This window comes from Marmota flaviventris, chromosome 6 (assembly GCF_047511675.1).
Source record: "Marmota flaviventris isolate mMarFla1 chromosome 6, mMarFla1.hap1, whole genome shotgun sequence".
Taxonomy (NCBI): Eukaryota; Metazoa; Chordata; class Mammalia; order Rodentia; family Sciuridae; genus Marmota; species Marmota flaviventris.
This window is the reverse complement of record NC_092503.1, coordinates 129,147,671-129,169,529: the sequence shown is the minus strand read 5'-3', so window position 1 is coordinate 129,169,529 and position 21,859 is coordinate 129,147,671. Positions and strand designations below refer to the sequence as shown.

General features: G+C 37.5%; 1 protein-coding gene and 1 non-coding gene across 2 annotated transcripts; both read left to right on the top strand.

Annotated features, from left to right (window-relative positions):
- The first annotated feature begins 686 nt into the window (after positions 1-686).
- Zscan16 (zinc finger and SCAN domain containing 16) lies at positions 687-8,919 on the top strand. The gene is given in 4 exon segments (XM_027922165.3): positions 687-768; positions 771-1,069; positions 1,984-2,122; positions 8,447-8,919. Coding segments are annotated over 4 exon segments (993 nt in total).
- Positions 8,920-21,647: 12,728 nt separating this feature from the next.
- Trnaa-cgc (transfer RNA alanine (anticodon CGC)) lies at positions 21,648-21,720 on the top strand. The gene has a single exon. It is a non-coding gene; the product is annotated as a tRNA-Ala (tRNA).
- The last annotated feature ends 139 nt before the right edge of the window (positions 21,721-21,859 follow it).

The following is a 21,859-nucleotide window of genomic DNA, read 5'->3' as shown; positions in this document are numbered from 1 at the left end:
GCATTCCCCTTCCCACAACTCCCTGTCATGGGCGCTATGCACTGCCATTGTCCTACCCCCATCCCCAAAAGATCTACAATTGAGGATTTAGGGCGACCCTCCAGGCGGTCCTGGGGTGGAATGACACAGGTTGCAGGTTCCTCTCATGGAGACATCCATTAGACCCCATTCCTGGGTTGGCACATGACCTCCACAACCAATCCTGGGGACACAAGTAAACCCATGCATCTTAGATGTGGAATGGAAAAGCCTTTTAACAAAACTGTTAATACTTAGTGTTACTTCCATGATTACAAGCTGCCTTGCCAGGGCAAACCTTTGTCGTTTACTCCATACATTAACTCAGTGAGCAGCATCATTTTACATACATGTAAAATGTACCTCTAGTTAAACTCTAGTCTATCTAGGTAACTAATTTTCTCTAAATTGCATGGTAGAGCACACATTCAAATCCTGTCCCTGCTTTTCTGTTTTTTTTTTTTTTTTTTTTTTTTTTTATATATAGCCACTTATAAGACATTTTTTTTTTCTGACTCAGCTCTGGTGTGTTTATCATTGCAACAGCTTTTGTCATTTCTCTATGGTAACAATTTTTTATGCCTTGGGAGTGTCTTTGAAGCAAAATCCTAAGAGATTGTCCTTGAATCAATCCCAGATAAAGTATTAATGTCCTGGTAAAGCACAAAATGGCTTCAGCCCTGGAACCTAAAGAACAAAAAGGACTTATGATTAAAGCAGAGAACCATTATTGGGAACAGGACTCCATCTCAAGAAGTTTAGTCATTGTAGTAGAGAACTCTTCAGACAGCACTTCAGAAAGCTCTGCTATCAGGGTGCGCCTGGACTCTGTGAAGCTCTTACCCAGCTTTGGAGGCTCTGCCGCCAGTGGTTAAGGCCAGAATGTTACACCAAGGAGCAGATTTTAGACTTGTTGGTGCTAGAACAGTTCCTGAGCATTCTTCCTGTAGACCTGCAAGAATGGATGCAGGCACACCATCCAGAGACTAGAGAGGAGGCAGTAACTGTGCTGGAGGATTTGGAAAGAGAGCTTCATGAGCCCCAAAAGCAGGTGTGATGAGACAGTCATTAGACTGATCAGTGTATACAGACCAAGTCAAAACAAAAGTCATATGAAAGAAATACCTGAACATAATTCAAAATGTGTACCCTAGAAAAGAACAAGACTTAGTGAGGGACATAACTATGTCAATAGATAAAATATAACTGAGTAAAAAGAAAAGACAACACTAGACGGATTCTGTTTTAGTTTAGAAGGCTAGGATCAGTGAGAAGTTATAGGAAGGCAAATAGGCATCTGAAAGAAAAAAGATTTTTCTGACATTTAAAACTACCTATAACTAAACTGGGAGAGACACTCCCTTTCCACAGAAGTATTGAAGTAGATTCAAGTAGATTTGTTAAGAACATTGTAGAACAGCACTGTTCAACAACTCTAATGTGAGCCAGATATATAATTTTAAATTTCCTAGTAGGAACAGAATTATTTAATAATAATTTTATTTAAAAATAAAAACAGGTAAAATTAAATGTTTTATTTAACCCAAAGTATGTAATCAATGTAAGACATGGTATTTTAGATTTTTTAGTATTGTTTTTGAAATTTGGTATGTATTTTATACTTAGTCTATCTCCATTTATACTCAACTTTACTCAAGCACATTTTGCTAGTGGCTACTATATTGAATAGCATGGTTATAGAAGAAATGCCCCCATTGCTATAGTTGGGCTAGGTGATTTTTTTTAGACATCTTCCAAATCCCAAAATTATGATCCTGGACTTCTGTGTGATCAATGGGAGAAGACAGGATTTTTTTTCATTTTTCTTGGACCAATGATAAAAATTTGACCAGTTTTCTATGATCCTAGCCCTTACAGATGCTTTATAAGACCCTTTATTTGAAGTTTTTTCAGTTGTCTCAAAATCTATCTATGATAAGCCTAATCATACTTCATTGTTCCCAGGTCCAAGCTAATTCATAAAGACAGGACATACTCTTGGACAGGTTGGCCCCCTTTGGAATGCCAAGTGAATTGCAGACTGTCCAGCTTCATCCCAAGAAGACCCAGCTGGAACTCGAACTTGGGAAGCTACATAGGAATGGTAAGGAGCCAGTTCTTTGTATATGAGAGAAGAGATGGTTTCTTAGGTTTGAGGTAACTTAGTCCATTTTCAATTGCTAGCAATACCATAGGCTAGATATGTAATCAACATAAGAAGTTTATTTTTGCTCTCAGTTCTGGTCAGGGTCTAGGGCTGCACCTAGTTGTTAGAGTCTGTAAACAAGTCAGGATGGCGCCTGGCAAATGTTAGAGTCTGTAAACAAGTCTGGGTGGCGCCTGGCATTTTGCCAGAGGGAGTGGTTTGTGAAGTAATGCCAGCGAGCCATTAAGTGTGGAGATTCCTTATTGGTTGACTGCTGTATCTATTTTATGTTAATTAAGATAAGCTGTGTGGAATGTATAAATACCTCTGTGGTCCTACAATAAACAGCTTCCACTCCTGCTGTATCAATGTACACAAGTTGTTCATCACCCCCCCCCCAGTTATTTTGCTGCAGCCGGACTGCAGCACCTAGTGAGTGCCTTCTTACTGGCAGAGTCCCAAGGTAACACAAGACATCACATGTCAATGGACAAGGAACATGTGTGTGTCATCTGGGTTCTCTCCCTCTGTTCATAAAGCTACTGGTATTCAATCATGAAGACTCCACTCTGATGAACTCATTTAATCCTAATCACCTTTCAAAGATTTTATCTCTAAACACTATGCATACCTCACAATGGGGATTAAACCCCAACATGAATTCCAAAGAGGAAAAACCATAGCAGAGTGCAACTTTCTCATTTTTATCCTTTCCTTTTAAAGATTTCCCTTTTGTCTTCTACCTCACGGTGGGGAATTTTATCCTCTTTTTACCCTCGTCCCAAAACAGAATGAATTATTTCAGTTTTTCACTATATATATAAAAGCTGCTAGTTGACCAATGGGTAGAATATGGGTTTAAATACTCATTCAAGTTAATAATAGCTTACACTTCTATCTGTTGTTATCTAATGATTCTAATTCCAGATTCTCTTAAGTTTTCATTTTGGGACAAGAGAATTCATGGTTTTTCTTATTAATCAGCTAGAGCTGCCGTTCAAAAAAAAAAAATACCATAGACCGGGTGGTTTAAATGACAGAAATTTATTGTCTCATAGTTTTGGAGGCTGTAAGTCCAAGATCAGCATTAATTTCTGATGATGCCTCTCTCTTTGACTTGCAGACTTCTCACTGTGTCTTCAGTTGGCCTTTTCTCTGTTGTACACCATTCCTGGTATCTCTTCTTTTTACGAGGACACCAGTCCTGTTGGGTTACAGTCCTGTCTTATGATTTCATTTAACCTTAATTACCTTATTAAAGGCCCTTTTCTCAAATGAAGTCACATTAAGGGTTGGGGCTTCAATGTATGAATTTTTGAGAGGACACAACTCAGTCTACAACATAACACCATGCTAAAAGATGTAAGGAAAAGAGAGCAAGGATTTATTAGTTCAATAGAGTTGTTTTAAATTAGCTTAGTGAGTTAAACGGGTTTAGTCACCATCCCAACTCACTAATTGCAAGCCAGTTGTCTAGTGTATCCACAGGCTACACTAAAAAACAAGTAAATTTTAAGTCCCAGTTACCCAAGACCTATCCTTTCCAGTGCCTCTTACCCTTTCTCTATAGATGGAGGAGGTCTGTTTTATGCTTTTAAATACAAAAGTAGGTAACATAGATGATAAGAATCTATTTTAAGAAGTAAGGATTTTTTTAAAGTTCCTGTATAACAGAAAAGGATTGGAAGTATGTAGGCAGTGGTTGTATCAAGTTTTTATTTTATTTTGATAAAATAAGAGATGACTTATTTTCTTTTTTCCTATCTTCCAAGTCTGTAATTGTGTCATAGAACTACAGTAGGGAGAAAAAATATAAACATGAAGTGGATGGGGGAAGAACCACTCTCAAATATAGATAATGATGGACCAAAGTAGGAATAAGGCTGGAAAAGAAGCCAAAAATTCAAAAGATATTTATGAAGTATAATGAACAGATTTGATTAGATATGAGGGGATAGTTTTAATACTATCCAAGCTTGTAACTTGGTCCTGTGGGTCAAAAACAGTGCCAGTAGTTGAGAGGAAAATTAAGAGAGAGATGTCCATTTTGGGTGAAGAAAAGTTAAAGGTAGTGAATTCAATTTTTATGTGAACTGTGCCTGTTAAAAATTAGTGTACATAAAATCCAGTGAGCCATGCAGCTTAAAATATGGTTCTGAATTTAGCACAAAGGTATAGAAAGAGATTTGGCAGTCACTCCCCAGTAAATGGGTGTAGAGGAGAAAGAAGGTATAATGTAAAAACAGAAGAGAACTGCATACAAAATCCTAAGGCATGCCACTGTTTAAAGTTCAGGTGGAGGAAGGATTCTGTGAAAGAGAAAGAATAGAGGTAAAAGAAGCAGAAAAGAATGTTATCACTTGAAGCCATAGGAGGAGTTTCAGGCAGGAGGAGAGATCAGAAGGAGCTAATGCTACTAATAGGACACAAGATAAAGACCAATACATATTCCTTAGAATTTGGCATTTAGACATTAATACCCTTAGCAAGAGTAGTTAGGGAAGAGGACAGAAGCTAAAAGGTACAGACTACCTTACAAAGCTTATCTATATTGAGTCTTTGCCTCTTTTCTCTGAAGAGTCATACAATTTTGGAGGAAACAGGATTTGTTCATAACAGAGTTCATTATAGTGGTGTTACATGTCAACATATTAAATTCTACCATGTAGAACACTGTATTGCTCATCTATTCAACACTTCAAATTCTAGATGATCTTTCCTTCTTCTTTTCCATTAATACTTCTGGGCTGTTTTCATTCTGCTTTCTGTTAGCATAAATCCAGAAAAACACAAAATTGAAGAAGCCTGCACATATGCTGCTACCAAAGTCACCTTGAAAGGGAATACTATATAATTAAAATATGAGGCTTCATGAAATCTAGGTATTATGTGAAGCCTGAGAATTCTTAAGGAAGTCCATTTTGTCTATATTGAACATTACACGTGTGACTTTTTTCCAAGTTATACCACCAGTAACCTTCCACAATTTTTGAGTTCCGCACTTTCCACCAAAAAAAAAAAAAAGACAAGCAAAACAACAAAAGAAAAAATCCCGCAAAAATCAAGGCACATATGTTTCAAGAAGTGCTTTTCAACTTTTTTAAAAGTATGTAATGTCTGGTCCAAGACCTCACTTTGTTAATCTTTTACTGGTACACTATAATTATAATATATTCACTGTAGTATATTTATACCTACACATAGCATAATTTGGTATATATCATTCCCCACTACCTCCCTTTTCCCTCCTATCTTCCCTCCTCCTGATCCTAATTTCTCCCTGTTATTTTCACAAGATCTTGTTTCTCTCCTTCTCTTCTCTCTAGCTTTCACATACAAGAGAAAACACATGACACTTTTTCTGAGTCTGGCTTATTTCACTTAGTATGATGTTCTCCAGTTCCAACCACTTTCTTGATAATAACATAAATTCATCGTTTTTTATGCCATGTCCTCATTTTACAGTGGCTTTTACCCATAGTGGCTTGTCCAAGTTTCCATAAGTAGTTACAGGAAGAACTGAGATTAGAATCAGAACCTGGGTCTCATGCTTACTAATCCAGACCAGTTTTTTAAAACCATTATGATATTGTACCAAAAAGCCAGTATATTTTAAAAATAAATTTACTGTTGAATAGAAAGAATACTACAGTACTTTAATGCAGTATTATTTTATTTCTTTATTTATTGTATACAAATCAACAAGACAGTATTACTACTGGCTGTTGGCTAGGGTAGTAGGAGTCATTTCCATGTATAAATAACTGAGAATTACAATAATAGTCATTTTATATAGAATGATCTTTATAAATGACAGAGAACTTAGATACCTAAGTATCTTAACAATTTTTTGTAACACATTTTAAAGTATTTCAAGGATTGAGAGTTCGAAGCCAGCCTTAACAACTTACAAGGCCCTAAGCAATTTAGTGAGACCCTGTCTTTAAATAAAATATCAAAGGGGTTAGGGATGTAGTTCAATGGCTAAGCACCTCTCAATTCAATCCCCACTACCAAAAAATAAATGGGATCTTTTCTGAATATGCTGTAACACTGACTTTTTCTATTAGTGTTAAGAAATGTCAAACTCAACTCTGTTCCAGTTTTATATCACTCAATATTCAACACTAGTGGCTGGGGTTGTGGCTCAGTGGAAGAGCGCTCACCTCACATGTGCGAGACCCTGGGTTCCATCCTCAGCACCACATAAAAATAAATAAGTGAAATAAAGGTGTTGTGTCCAACTACAACTAAAAAAATAGTTTAAAAATTTAAAAAATATTCAATATTGTCCTTTTTATTGGTTCTTTTTATACATGACAGTAGAATCCATTTTGATATAATTGTTTAAGCATGTAATATATCTTATTCTAGTTAGGACTCCATTCTTATGGATGTACAGGATGATGGGATTCACTGTGGTGTATTCATATGAGTACGTAGGATAATTATTTTGGATCCATTCCACTCTTTTTTCTTTACCTCCTCCCTTCCCTTTATGCCCCTTTGTTTAATCTACTGAATATCTTTTCTTTCCCTTTTCCCCCTTATTGTCGGTTAGCTTCCACATAACCAGCAAAAACATTCAAACTGGTTTTTTGAGACTTGCTTATTTCACTTAGCATGATTGTTTCTGGGTCTATCCATTTATTTGCAAATGTCATAAAGGCATTCTTCTTTGTTGCTGAGTAATATTCCATTGTGTATATATACCACAATTTCTTTATCCATTCATCTATTGAAGAGCATCTAGGTTGGTTCCATAGCTTAGCTGTTGTGAATTGAGCTACTGTACACATTGATGTGGTTGTGCACTGTAATATGCTGATTTTTAATTTTTTGGATAAGCAGGGCTTTGGATAGTTGGGTAGTTCCATTCCTAGTCTTTTGAGGAATCTCCATACAGGGTGTTTGCACCAGTTTGCAGTCAGCAATTTATCAACCCTGATACAATGTATCAACCAGAGTGTCAACCCTGTTCTTTTCCCCATAGACTGTCAGAGAGCTAATACACATAGTTATCAATTAATATTTGTGGACTTATCTTCATCTCAGTGACCAGCAAAGCTGGAACCTATCTGGAATTATCTGATAAGGACTCTTGTTATTACATGTGCCACAATAACACTGGAAGATGGTCCTGGCTGTGAGTTGGGGAGATAGTGGTTCAGCATGACAAAGTAGGTGCCCCTTCAAATCATCAACACAACCATTTTATTTAAAAATTCAACTCAAATATTTATTTGATACTTGCTGTGGGTCAAGTTCTACACTCAGTCTGGGGTTGAGAACATGAGGATTAAGAAAAGAAAGACAACACATCTACTTGGGGAGATTAGGGAAGACTTCCCAAAAGAGACAGTATTTGAGATGGCCCTTGAATAAGGGGAAGGGCAGTGTTTCTCAAAGTGTGATCCCTGGAGCATCAGTATGCATCTTTGTAGGAAACTTACTAAAAATGCAAATTCTTGGGTTCTACCTAGACTACCAATTCAGAAGCTAGTGGGTAGGAGAACCTCAGTCATCTGAGTTTTAATAAGCATTTCAAGTAAGACTGATGCACAATAAAGTTAGAAACTATCAAGCTAGGATTTAGGCAGGAGAAGACAATAGTGAAGATATCAGTTTCAGGAAAAAAGTCAACCCAGCACATACTTTAGCATCTGCCACTACTTCCTGCTTATTTTCCTTTTATATACCCTGACCTGCATGCTTTTCACTCTGTTTCCAACTAATTATCCTCTATACATGCTCTTTCTTGGAGGATTCATTATATTCTTATATTTTCATTATATTCCTCTCATACCCCACATCTTATTTTCCTCTCCAGTCAGTATTACTCACTTTTTCTCTCACTTACCACCTGTTTCAGGCCGTACATGTTTCAATGGAAATTTTACCTCCCTCACCATCTCCATTCTCCAGTCTGTCTCCCTTCATTATCCTTGGCATATTTGTAGTCCCACACATAAACATTTACCACTCTACCTTTGGGAAGGATCTTCAAGTAGTCCCTTGATCAACATTTATGCCTTTCTCTCTCAATCTACTCTCAAATCACTTATGCTGCTGCTGTCTTCCTTACTGGCTTCTTCTAATTCTTTCTTAGATTATAACTATATAATATGATAGTACCGAAACCAAAATGGTACTAAATATGTGCTATATGTGTTATGACTTCTCATTATTTTGTAATACATTCATAATGTTTACATATTTTCTACCATAGGCTTTTGTTTTTCAAACTTAGACTAGGATCTGTTTGTGTACTATTTGTTACAGGTGACAAAACCAAGACTGAGAATGAAGAATTATCCCAGAAAGATGATATGCCCAAAGATATGGAATTCCTTGGGGAAATAAATGACAGATTTAGCAAAGATCTTCCTCAGCAACCTGAATCCAAAGATGCTTCTGAAAATGAGTGTAGGTTAAACTGTCAACAAAGGGAAAGAAGAAAATATAAATGTGATTAATGTGGAAAAAGTTTTAGTCAAAGCTCAGCTCTTAATAAACACAGGAGAATTCACACTGGAGAGAAGCCCTATAAGTGTGATGAATGTGGAAAAGCCTTCATTCAACTCTCACATCTTATGGGACATCATAGAGTACAACTTGGAGTAAAACTGTAAAAATGTAAAGACTGTGGGAAAGATTTTAGTGGTATTATTCAGTGTGATGAATGTGGAAGGCCCTTCCATGTAAGTTCAATTTTTATTAGACATCAAAGAATTCATATAGCAAATAAGCTCTAATAATATGGTGGAAGTAACAAAAGTTATTTAGATGCTCAGGCATAATTAGTTACAGAGAATGTTACCTTAGATACCTTATAAATTTCCTTAATGTGGGCAAAGTTTCAATCATCATTTAAAAAGCTTCTCTGGACCCAGAGAATATATCAGTATAAAATATCTGTTTATTTCTAAGTTCAGTTTCGGGGAGGAATTGAGTTATTTCAGAAAGCCTTGCCTGATGACAACACTGTGTATTTGTAGCCCAAGACTGATATTTTCTAGTTAAAAGTGAATTCCTCTCTATTCTAGTTCCCTTTTACTTACCCATTCAGTGTATGACATTAGGCAATTTTTCTCTGAATTCATTTTTCATTCACATTTTTCTCTGAATTCATTTCCCCTACATAATAACAGAGACCCACCAGCTATATTTTGACAAGTTAAAATAGATAAAAACTGGTATAATGGCCTAAATAATAATCCCTTCTTTACCTTGAAGTAGGAAGTATGATCATTTTATGGAAGTGATAAAAAATAGAAAGCCATCAAGAAAGACAGAAGGCTGAGGGAAACATTAAGGTGTGGGGAAAACAGGAAGTAATCGACAGAAACTACTAGGAAGTGGGGTTAGGGACCTGTAACTTTGGATAAATCACTTCTCACCCCTTTTCAGAACAGGAGATTGAATAAATCACTTCTTGATCTCAGTTCATTGATCACTGAGGGAGATGGGAGTAAGTTAGTCTAGAATTGTATTATTCAATATGGTAGATAGTATCTACATGTGGCTATATAAATTTAAACTTTAACTCAAGTACAATGGAAAGTGCCATTTCTCAATGACATTAGCCACATTTCAGGTTGAATATCCAGAATCTAAAACTTTCTGAACACCAGCATGACCCCACAAGTAGAAAATTGCACACCTGATTTTATGTGTTGGGGTGGCAATGAAAATGCAGGCATAAACACATAGTTTATTCAACATCCCCAAGGGAAAAAAGACCCTTCCAGGCCTTTAGTTGCTATACACAAACTTTATTTTCTGCACAAAATTATTTAAAATATTGTATAAAGTTACCTTCAGGCTATGTATATAAAGTATATGTGAAATGTAGCTGAATTTTATGTTATGTTTAGACTTGAATCCCATCCCCAAATAGTACATTACCTACATGCAAATATATTTTTTTAAAAAATCCATCTGGTTCCAAGAATTTTAAATACAGGATACTCAGTGGTAATAACAGCACAAATATAGATTTTTTAAATTATTTTTATCATTGTAGAATGTTCTAAAGGATATTGCTGTCTAAATCAATCACTATTAAGATATCTTCCAGCCTTGACAATGTGTGATTATGAATTTAAGGAAGCTAAAGAGACACCTATGGAGGCTGCAATAGCAACAGGAGTCATCCCTAGAGAAAATAATAGTAGCCAGCATGGTGGTATGTGGCTATAATCCTGGTGACTCAGGAGGCTGAAGCAGGAGGATTACAAGCTCAAGGCCAGCCTGAGCAACTTATTGAGACCCTTTCTCTAAAAATAAAAAAGTGGGGCTGGCAATATAGCTCAATTGATAGAGTGCTTGCCTCACATGCACAAGGCCCTGGGTTCAATCCCCAACACAACAAAAATAAAAATAAACAGTAATAATCATATACAGAATTTTTTCAGCCTTAAAAAAGTATATTATAATTAGAGTAAGATAATTATTCAAGTAAATATAATCTAGTAATCTGATCTAAATTGAAAGTTTAAATTACTACCCTACCTCTGAAAAGGATCCCTTGTAATACACCTTACACTAATGAGAATCTAGGACTCTCAGGATACCAATGCTTGAAGATCATGAATAATCCAGACTTTTTTCTTTAGACTTCTGAATGGACTTGCAACAAATTTCCATCCCTAATTTGAGAATTTCATAGTAGGACAGGCCCAGCACATTCAAATTCATACCACCATCAAACTGCCCAAACCTCTGGTTTCTTGACTTTCTAGTAATCATCATCACTAAAAATATCAAGAAAAAGGTGATCTATCTCTTTAAATCCTTTGTTAACAATATTAATTAATCACTTTTCATTCTTGCATTATATTTGAGAAAGGAAAACCACCAGAATCATTTTTATGCCTCGTACAATAGGAAGATGAATCTTTGTGCATACCTTGTAAGACCATAAACTGAGTTTTTGTGTATTTGGAACACAAATATATATATATGTTTGCTTTCAATGTCATATTATCAACTGATAGTTTTTAAAAAATGTTCAGTTTCACACTAATACTTGTTTTATGATTTACTATAATTGAGAAATATTTCAAAGCATTTGAAACAATTGAGAAAAGTATTTCTCAACAGTCCTAAAGGAAACTATTACAAAATCTCTAGGATTAGAAACATTCTTATTTTTAAAGTAAAATAAGGTGTTTATTGAATAATAGCTCTTTCCTTTTACCTTTAGTCTTGCTGAGACACACTATAATTCTTGGAAGCTATTTACAGTCTTTATAGGGGAAACTCATGTTTCTGATCTTAGCTGTCCTCAAATTTAGAGAGGCTTCTGCAATAAGAAGAAAGATGCTCTTGACTACTACAAGATTAGGTTTCCTAAAATTACCAAAGACATGACAGACTGATTTTTATTTATCATCTTCTATATGATAGTACATTGAATTCATCTAGTAGTTTTGAATACCTGTTATATACAAAAGAATTTTTCTAGTCTTTTATACCCTTAAAGGCCCAATGAAGAGCAGTTTGGAGCATTACAACCATGTTACCCTTTTTAGGTTTGCTGTGGATTCCAAATTACCCATAGTGTCCCCCTCAGGTTTGTTCTAGTATTGACCAGATAGGTAATGGTAAGTCAGGGAGGGGCAGAATGTTGTGGGGCCAGAGTCATTGGAGTAATATAAGCAACAGAAGAAAGGTCAGTGGATCTGGGATCACTGTATGCAAAGGAGGCATAAACTCAAAGGAGATCTGGAGAAACAAACAATTTACTAGGAAGTTTGTAGAAACCCACAGAAGAAACTGGTGAGGGTACAATCCATTGGAAAGAATAGCACTGAGTTCAGTCACTACTATAGTTATTGGAAAAGAATATATATATATATATGTCAGAAACTGTAATCATAAATCACTAGGTTCTAACAGATGAACAGCACTAAAAGAAACTAAAAGAAACTTGAACATGAAGGGCAGTCTCAAAGAGCTGTGTTAGAAGCATTTGTGTTGTTGTTTCTACCATCTTTGGGGAGAGAAGAGGCAAGAATTTGTATTTTGTAGTTTTCAGGAATAGGACCATAAGAGGCAGCTGTAGGAAATATGGGGGGCAGCTCTCTTATTAGACCCAGAGGACATTTGTGGAAAACTGGTAATTCTGCATTCAGTGAGCTGTTTTACTCAATTTTGTGTTGCTATAACTAAATAACTGAAACTAGGTAATTTATAAAGCAGATAAGCTTATTAGGCTCACAGTTTTGATGGGTCCTAATAGCATTATGCCTGTGTCCTGGTAAGGGCCTCCTTACTACATCACAACATTAGGAGGCAGAAGGAGCCAACACATAACATTCCTTTTTAACAATCCACTTTCTCAAAAACTCATCCATCTCAGGGGCCTGACCCACCCTCAAAACACAGCATTAATCCAGGCATTGTGGTGTATGTCTGTAATCCTAACAGTTTGGGATGTTGAGGCAGGAGGATCAACAGTTCAAAGCCAGCTTCAGCAACTTGGCTGGGCCCTAAGAAATTTAGTGAGACCCTGTCTCAAAATAAAATTAAAAAGACTGGGAATGTGTCTCAAAGGGTTCAGTGCCCCTAGGTTCAATCCCCAGTACCAAAAAAAAAAAAAAAAAAAAAAGCATTAATCCATTCAAGAGGATAGAGCCCACATGACCTAATTACCTTCCAGTAGGTCCCACATCTTAAAGGTCCTACAGTCTCAACACTGCCACACTGGGATTCAGGTTCCAGAACATGAATCTTTGAGGGGCAAAGCACAGCAGGAGCCAATAGTTATGGATAGATAAAATAGATGAGTATTGGGGGAGAGGGCTGTAGGTGGTGCAAAGGGGCACTAACAAAGAGAAAGAAAACAAGATAGAGTAAAAAAGGAACAGAAGAAAAGGGGAATAAAAAAAAGGACATAAGAAAAGAAAAAATAAGGAAGAGAGAGGGTAAGCTAGAACAGGGAGACAGGTAATTCTAATATATTGGCAGATACAGGTCATACAAAGGTGAACACAATAGCTCCTGAGCTCCGTTAGGTCATTTTATTCTCCTTAAAGTTACTTAAAACAGTTAACTGGTGTTTGACCTTCATGAACTTACTGCATTGTTGCTGTTATGGGTTTTTGTTTGGTTGGTTTTGTTTGGTGGTGTTGTGTATTTTGTTGTCCTCTCCTGTCCTGTCTTGATTTTGAATTCTAGGGATTGAACTCAAAGGCACTCAACCACTGAGCCACATCCCCAGCCCTATTTTGTATTTTTATTCAGAGAAGGTCTCACTGAGTTGCTTAGCAACTCACTGTTGCTAAGGCTGGCTTTGAATTCACGAGGGATGACAGGCTGTGCCACCACACTGGCTGCTGTTATGTTTTTAGATAATACCTGTATATTTCCAGTTACCATAATTTTAAACCGCTGCCTAAATACCTAACCCCAACACTAAACCGGGCAGTCCAGCCTATCCACTGGCAGAGAACACCATTTGCCCTCTCCTTCATATCAACACTCACCAGACAGACCTCTTCCTGTGGTTTTGAGGCTGTGGAGGCAGGCCTACTACACACCTAAATTCAGTGGGCAGCTCTGGAACCATTAGCAACCAGCAGTGGATAAAGGTAACAAGAGAACTAGAAAGGGGCATTGGCCTTTCCCAGTTCCGGAAACGAAACACTGGGGTTCCGGCTTGGAAAGAAATCCAAGGCACCCCACACAAATAAAGAGGGGAATAATTTTCCGGGGACTGGAAACTCACTTCCCCACAGCCAGGCCGTACTTTAAAAATGTGAGGTGAGGGTTGGGGGATCTCACATCTGCCATGAATGGTGGTTTCCTATCCTCCCTTCTCTCAGAACTTGGCTTCCCAGCCTGCAACTTCCCAACACTAGAGGCCAGGAAGCTGAGGGAGTCTCTAGGTAGAGGAGTGGTCTTACAGAACTCCTGCCTCCTGAGAGATGCAACCTACTAAGCACATAGAAGAGAGGGTTCCACTGTTTTAGTCCACCCAGGTGGACCAGCGCCTTACTCCCACAAGATCAAACTGGGATGTTTGCGACTTTGATCAGACGGGAGAGGGGCACTGAGAAGTGTTCCTATTTAATATCTTGCTGTTTGTTAGTGTCTGTAAACAAGTCAAGATGGCGCCTGGCATTTTGCCAGAGGGAGTGGTTTGTGAAGTAACACCAGCGAGCCATTAAGTGTGGAGATTCCTTATTGGTTGACCGCTGTATCTAGTTTATGTTAATTGAGATAAGCTGTTCGTAAGATATATATACCCCTCCTGTCCTACAATAAATGGCTCCCACTCCTGCTGTATCCATCTATGCAAGTTGTTCGTCACCCCACCCTCCCCACCCCCGGTTATTTTGCTGCAGCCGGACTGGACTGCGGCAGCTGTTGATGGTACTGAAGCCAGAATTAGACAGGCAGTCAGTATAGTTAAATCTAGTCAAGTAAGATCCAGGAGGCCAATTTTGAGTGAGTCTGGGAAGTTGGAGACTATCCTCTGAGGGATTGAAATGTTAATTCCTTCAGAGCCCTTCCTCCACCCTTATCAAGAACCTGCCCCAGCTCCAACCTGTTGCTAAGGTAACATCCCTACAGGGAGTTATAAGTTTGTTAATGTGCCCTGGGCTGCACCATTCTGCCTTCCCTCTTCAGTCCACCTGTTTTCCACCTTTGGGCCATTCCACTGAGCATTCCTGGGCCTAGTCACCTATTCAGAGAGGAGAAAGATAAGGGGAAGAGGGCAGGAGGACAAAGGAAGCCTAAGACATAAAAAAGCAAATTCTAGGAATACCAGGATACCAGCTATGGACCCCTTCTCCCTCCCAGGAGAAGTCTTTGTTACCCTTTTTAAATAAACCATGCTTTATTTATATGCTTGCCTTATTTATATGCTTGCCTTAGCATGTTTCCCTAATGATCAAACTTCAACATGTAAGGCAGGAGAACTCGACACCCATGATAACCGCAGTGTCAGTACTTGCTGATTCCCTGCCCACTGTAAGCTGACACTTGTGGAGATTTGAGTTTTTCTGAACCTTAAGGAAAAAGACCAAGATTGAAAGGGTGAAGAATGAAGGAGGTGGAAATTTATAATCCCTGGGGCAGAATTGGGGGGAAGGAAACTGAGGATTCTGACCTTTAGCAATTTCCCTTATCTGCCAAGTTCCCCTGCCTGCTAAAAGTATCTGATAAACTCCTCCTATGATGTGGCCTTGCTAAACCCCTATTAAACTCAGACTCTTGTTGTAGCCATGTGCCATTTTCCCCTTGATAATGTGCCCCTTCGCTGCTTAATAAAAAGCATCCCTGATCCTCTGAGGCTTATTTATTTATTTATTTATGGTATTCTCTTTGATTTGCTTTCAAAGAGGTCCAGCAATAGAATCCTTTAAACCTAGGTTAAAATTTTGATCCCACCACTCTTCAGTTAGGGCCTAGGACAATTTTTTTTTAACCTCTCCAAATTCTGATCCCACCACTCTTCAGTTAGGGCCCTAAGATAATTGTTTTTAACCTTCCAAATCACGATAATAATGTGGTGTCTGTTTCATATAGAATGACTTCACATAAAAAGTCTGGACATTTCTGCTATCACACTCATGTTAGACAAATGGGACTAATTAGCCACCTTCTACTTTTCTGGAGTATGTATGAAACAAGTGAGGACATGGATAAAGAAGAAACTAATAAGACTGCAAGAGATTGACTAGTTAATATGTGCTCACCCCAATCCTCTCATATCATTTAGCACTTGATAAGTACTTACTTGGATGAGTGAAGACAGATCTAGGGAGAAGGAATTGAGACTATAACAGTAAAGAGAAGATTCTGATGGATTAATTTAGCTAAGTGACAAGTGAAACCGCTTTTTCTGAAGGAACTATATGAAACATCTGCATATGTCAAGGGCTGCTGCTGGGAGCCATTAGCCAAGTAGGTATGACAATTTGGAAAATTAAAATATTTACATGTTACAGTCGATACTTCTTCCGGATTTTTGATGGGCTCCCTTCATGCCGGAGAAAAAAACTAAAGATGTTATAGCTCATTGCTTACAAAATTTTGCCACTGTGGGCGTTCCTAAATAGTTAAAAACCGATAATGGTCCTGGCTATACCTCTACCTCTTTTAAACAATTTTGCTCATCATTTGGTATTACTCATATAACAGGAATCCCATACAATCCACAGGGACAAGGCATAGTTGAAAGAGCTCATCAAACTATTAAAACATACTTATTAAAGCAAAAAGAGGGAATTGGAAGGGGGTATATATCCCCCAAAGATAAACTTAAAATAACGCTTTTTACTCTAAACTTTTTAAATTTGGATTCATCAGGACTTAGTGCTGCGGAAAGACACATGTATCCAAAAAATGTACATAAGCCTAAAGTACTTTGGAAAGATATTCTAACAGGACAATGGAAAGGTCCTGACCCAGTGATTGTCTGGAGTCGGGGGTCTGTTTCTGTTTTTCCCCAGGGAGAACAGCAGCCGATTTGGATTCCAGAGAGATTAACTAAAACAATTTCTACAGATCGAAAAGAAGATGATTTGACTCAAATCCATAACAGCTGATATCCAGAACTCCAGCTTGGCCATTCTTACATCTGTGACACTGATTAACCAGGATGCTTTTTTCAATAGCTATTTTATTATTGCATTTTCCCACATCATAAAGTTCTATTTTATTTTTTGAGCTCATACAAACCTAGGTTAATGTTTTTCTGATCAGTTTTATTTTTTGACTGTGGAGTTTTTAAACATTGCAATGGAGATTTCACCCAGGTAAAGCTACAAGGCCTTTACTATTTTCTTATGTGTTGTACGTTTGTGTGCACTCTTGTGTTTTGTGTTGTATGCCTGTATGTGCATCTGTCCATATTTCTTATATGAGGAGCGCTCATGAAAAAATGGATCCGAATTATTATTATTTTTTTATTCACGTGATTTAAATGGTTTAATTTAAATTAGGTAAACAGCTGTTAAGGATTGTTTTTAAAGTATGTTAACAGATCTGTTTGTTTACTTTCACCTTTCCTTTTCATTATATTTAATAATTCTTTTCAGGATAATGTGTCTTTAGCATCATTGCCAGAATTCCTATCTTCATCCCAGTGCCGGTGAAGACAAAGATAAAACCAAACTACAGCTTCTATGATAGCTATCACAGTAAACTGTATAAACTGATGCATCAATGAATATAACTCAACAAGTAATGCTCAATAAAGGACTCGATTTACTTTGGGAGGAAATGGACATATTGATAGATTCCTCCGCTTTGAACTGCTTGCAGAACTTGCCTGGACTATGTGACTATTGTTTGGTGCAGCGAATTGTGGTAATGCTGGCATATCTTTGCTGATGATGTCACCAGTGATGCAATTTTTATTTCCTTGCCAGCGCACCCCATGTTAATTGTGGTAGTGCTGGCATATCTTTGCTGATGGTGTCACCAGTGACGCAATTTTTCCCAAAGAGCCGTCAATTGGCTTGGTGTCGTGGCATTTCTGTATCCTCCTCCCTTCTGCTAGTGATGGTCTAAAATCTGGGGGCCAATGGCTATATGCTGGACCGGTAGTCAGTGACGGGTATGATCCAATTGCAGTGGTATCAACCTAAGACAGGAGGCTGACGCCTAAAGGTCAGTTTTTCCCATGATGGGTAAGAACCATATGTTGAATTGGACAACCTACCAGGCACGGTCCTTAAGCCACATTGCTTGTTGTTTAATTAATCAGAAGGGGGGAGATGCTGGGAGCCATTAGCCAAGTAGGTATGACAATTTCCTTGCCAGCGTACCCCATGTTGCTTAGTGGAAGGACTTGTGGAAATAGGACATTTTGCAGTGACATTGCATGTAGGTGACCTTGCTCAAGGACCAAGGCGGATCTGGGTTTAGGGCGTTCCCGGTTTAGGACTATCCGGGTTTAGGGTGTTTCCAGGTTTAAGGTTATTCCTGCTGGGAATAGGGCGTATCCTGCTGCCTGAGTTCCCCTTGAGTTCTCACGGGATTCAGACAGTATTTTTTGGGAGACAGAAGCCCAGTGGGGGTGGATTTGGGCAGAGAACGTGGATTTCCCCAGAACGTGATTGTAGACAGCTGGTGTGAGTTCGGGAATAAAGAGTTGCTGTTTGAATCTACAAGCTGTGTGGTGGCTCGTGATTGTGTGCCCAGCCAGACTGCGGCAGGCTGCCACTGTCAGAATTGAGGTGATCTCAGAACAAATATTAAACACCTAAACCAAAGAAGCTTTACTGTTTGGGGCAGAAAATATGATAATAACAAGAAATCTAAAACAATATGATCAGTACAAAAAGGAATGATAAAATCTGAGGGAGAAAGAAAGAGAGAATAAACTGTTGTAGAATAATAGACCAGTGCTTAGAATGAGTAGGGAATAACAAGTACTTTGACTTCAGAGTACTGGGGAAATGTAACTAAATGACTAAGTAGGGAGATGAATATTCTGGAGAGCAATAAAAGGCAGAAGGGACTGCTGATAGTAGGAAAAAAAACATTTAAATGTCAATACAGGAATAATTACATATACTGTGTCCTATTGTAGATTACTATTCATCCATTAAAATGCTAATTTATCAATGAAAAAAGAAGTGTAGAAGAGGATATATATTTTTCTCATTTGGGGGGGGAAACTATACAAAGATGGAGTAATTATGTATGGTATCTGTACATAATTATGAAAAGGATGCACTCCAAGTTTAACAGTGACTTCCTATGTAGAAAACTTGTGAAGATGTTACCCTTACTTGCAAGCTAACAGTTTAACTTGCCACAGTTTTATGGATACTAGCAAAAAAAAAAAAAAAAAAAAACTAGACTCCCAGATCAGAAACAAAAGCCTTTATTACTTAATGACAAGCATGAACGTCATGTTCTCTTCCTCCCCTCACCCAAAACTGTGGTGTGGTGGGAGCTGAGTAAATGTTGTTCACACAGGTCCATTTGCATCCTAGTAGAGGAACTCCAAGTTTAGGAAACCCCAGTCTTTGCTCAATCTTGCCCCAAAGTGAGGCCTTTTTTTTTTTTTTTTTCTTTTGGACTAGGGATTGAACCCAGGGGTGCTTAGCCACTGAGTCACATCCCCAGTCCTTTTCATTTTTATTTTGAGATATGTCTAAGTTGCTGAGGCCTTGAACTTGCAATCCTCCTATCTCAGCCTCCCTCTCCAGGATTACTGGCACGTCACCTCACCTGGCAAGGCTTTATTGTTATTGTCCTGCTTGGGAAACAAACCTGCCCTGAAAGTAGATAAAACATCATTGAAGAGATAATCTCAAAAATCTGCCACAAGACTTGGAGAAATTACAGAATTTGGGGAATTTTCTCCCAACAATTTAATAGCATTTGGGGGTCAGGTTTTTTTACATATATGTCTAGATTATAAATTTTTATCATCTCTTATAATTTATATTAATTTTTAAGGAAAACAAGAATAAAAGGCAAGCAGAGAAGTTTAAATTTGTTTTCATAGGAGATAAGGAGCCACTCGATTAGTGATTGGGGAAATGATAATGATATTTAAGGACATGAACCTAATAATAGCCATATTTAGAATAATTAAGACTATCTCATAGCTGTTGCAATCATGAAGGTATGCAGTAATTAGAATCAAGGATGTTGTTATGCTAATGAAGAAGAGTGTGTTTCAAAGAAAAAAATCTGATGGCTTCTCTTATATCTCCATATTTCATCTCAGTAAATCAAAAAAGGCTCAAGATAATTTAGAAACTGATAATATTAATAACACTCAATGATAGTTGCAAAACAGGCAGCACTTCCTTTGGAGTAAATGAAGAGGGAGATTGCAGACCAGCTGAGGACCTCTACAATTACCAAAAATGAAAACTACTTTCTCTGGGGTAAAGAATTTCATGATTCTTTATTCCTAAGCAGTGCTGTCTTTATTTTTCTCCCCCCTTGTTTCACTGTAATGGACAAGAATAACCTTAAATTCTGCTATACTTTTTTTAGGCCTTGGTCTTCCTAATTCGTTATTTTCCAGCAATTCCTTAAATTTCTGATCCACTAATTGCACTCTTCTGTTTGCTAGCACTGTTTAAAAATGCATTTTTAGTTTTTCAGACTTTTAGAAGGGAGCGATATCTATGTCACTCTTCCAACTTGGTCTTGAAATAAGCCATATTATTTTCTCCTTTTTCCCATTTTCTCATTTTTATTCACCTTACTTTTGGATTCTTATAGAAAACTTTCTGATTAAAGTGAAAGTGAAGAGCAATAGGAAGTACACTTCTAGAGCAGGGGACACTGAGCAAAAGTGAGAGATTGAGTGAAGAAGCAGATATAAGAATCCATACACCATTTAAAAAGACATTAAAAGAGATTAATTCTACTCCTATCACTATTTGTTTTGGAAAATATTATTAATTTTCACAAAATATACTATTTAACTTGTAATGTCTTTGCTATTGTTAAAGATTATTATTTTTCAAGACAGGATCTTAGTGGTAAACATTTACCCGGTACATCTGAGGCCCAGGGTTCAATCCCCAGCACCTCAAAAAAAAAAAAAATTAAACACAGAAATCTGAGAGTAGACTTCTAGTCTGTTGTTAACTATCTCCAGTACTATGCCAGTTGGAGGCAAGAACTGTGAAATAAAGAGCAAAAATAAGTGCTTTGAAAGAGTCCAGAAACACTGTAACTTCTTGGTGTATATTGTTATTTATTTGTGTGATGATTAGATGACAAACCCATAAATCAAATGAAAACTACTACTAAGATTTTATCCTGAAAGAGGAGCAAAATATTTAGGAGTTAAAAATGAGGAAGTGTCAGAAACATTGGAGGTGGCTACCAACAGAAGCTGACAAAGATGGAGATTAAGGTAAAGTTTTGAAGGGGCACCTGAGAACTCATAAAAAATGGGTAGTTAGGAAAGGTACTGAAAGAATAAAAAAATTAAAAAGTGGGACCAAAACACAAAAATAAAACTTCCACCCCACAAGTCCTATTTAGGTTGGAAAGTTAAAAGCTTTTGTACAAGAGGTACATAAGGGGCCAGGGCTGTGGCTCAGTGGTAGAGTGCTTGCCTAGCATGTGTGAGGCACTGGGCTCCATCCGGCACCACATAAAAATAAAAACAAGTAAAATAAAGGTTAAAAAAAAAGAGGTATATAAATAACAAACACAGATTTGTCCCCTGAATTTTGTGATCTTAAAACGGAGTCTATTCCTAAATCTTATATGACAGATTTAGCATTTAAAAAGCTAAGCGGTAAAAAAGGTTTTCCAAGAGATTGCAATAAGAAGGATGGAAAATATGTAAAAATGCAAAAAGGATTTATGTTCAATTCCAATTAGTTATTGAATGTAAAGTGTACTATTCCTAGCAGTCATAGGGGATTTCCATAACAGAAATACGAACTATGAGTAGCAGGAATTACTCAAGAAATTTGCAGTTTATGGAGGACTCGATATACTTAAGAAAACAGTAAAATACAAAGTAATGGGCTGTGGTTGTGGCTCAGCGGTAGAGCGCTCGCCTCGCACGTGAGAGACCCTGGGTTCGATCCTCAGCACCACATAAAAATAAACAAAATAAAGATATTGTGTCTATGTATAACTAAAAAATATTAAAAAAAAAAAAAAAGTAACTAAGAGGGTCAAACTCAAATGAGCGATTAGCATCGCGAAGATCTTTGAAGTACTCCCTTCCCTTCTATT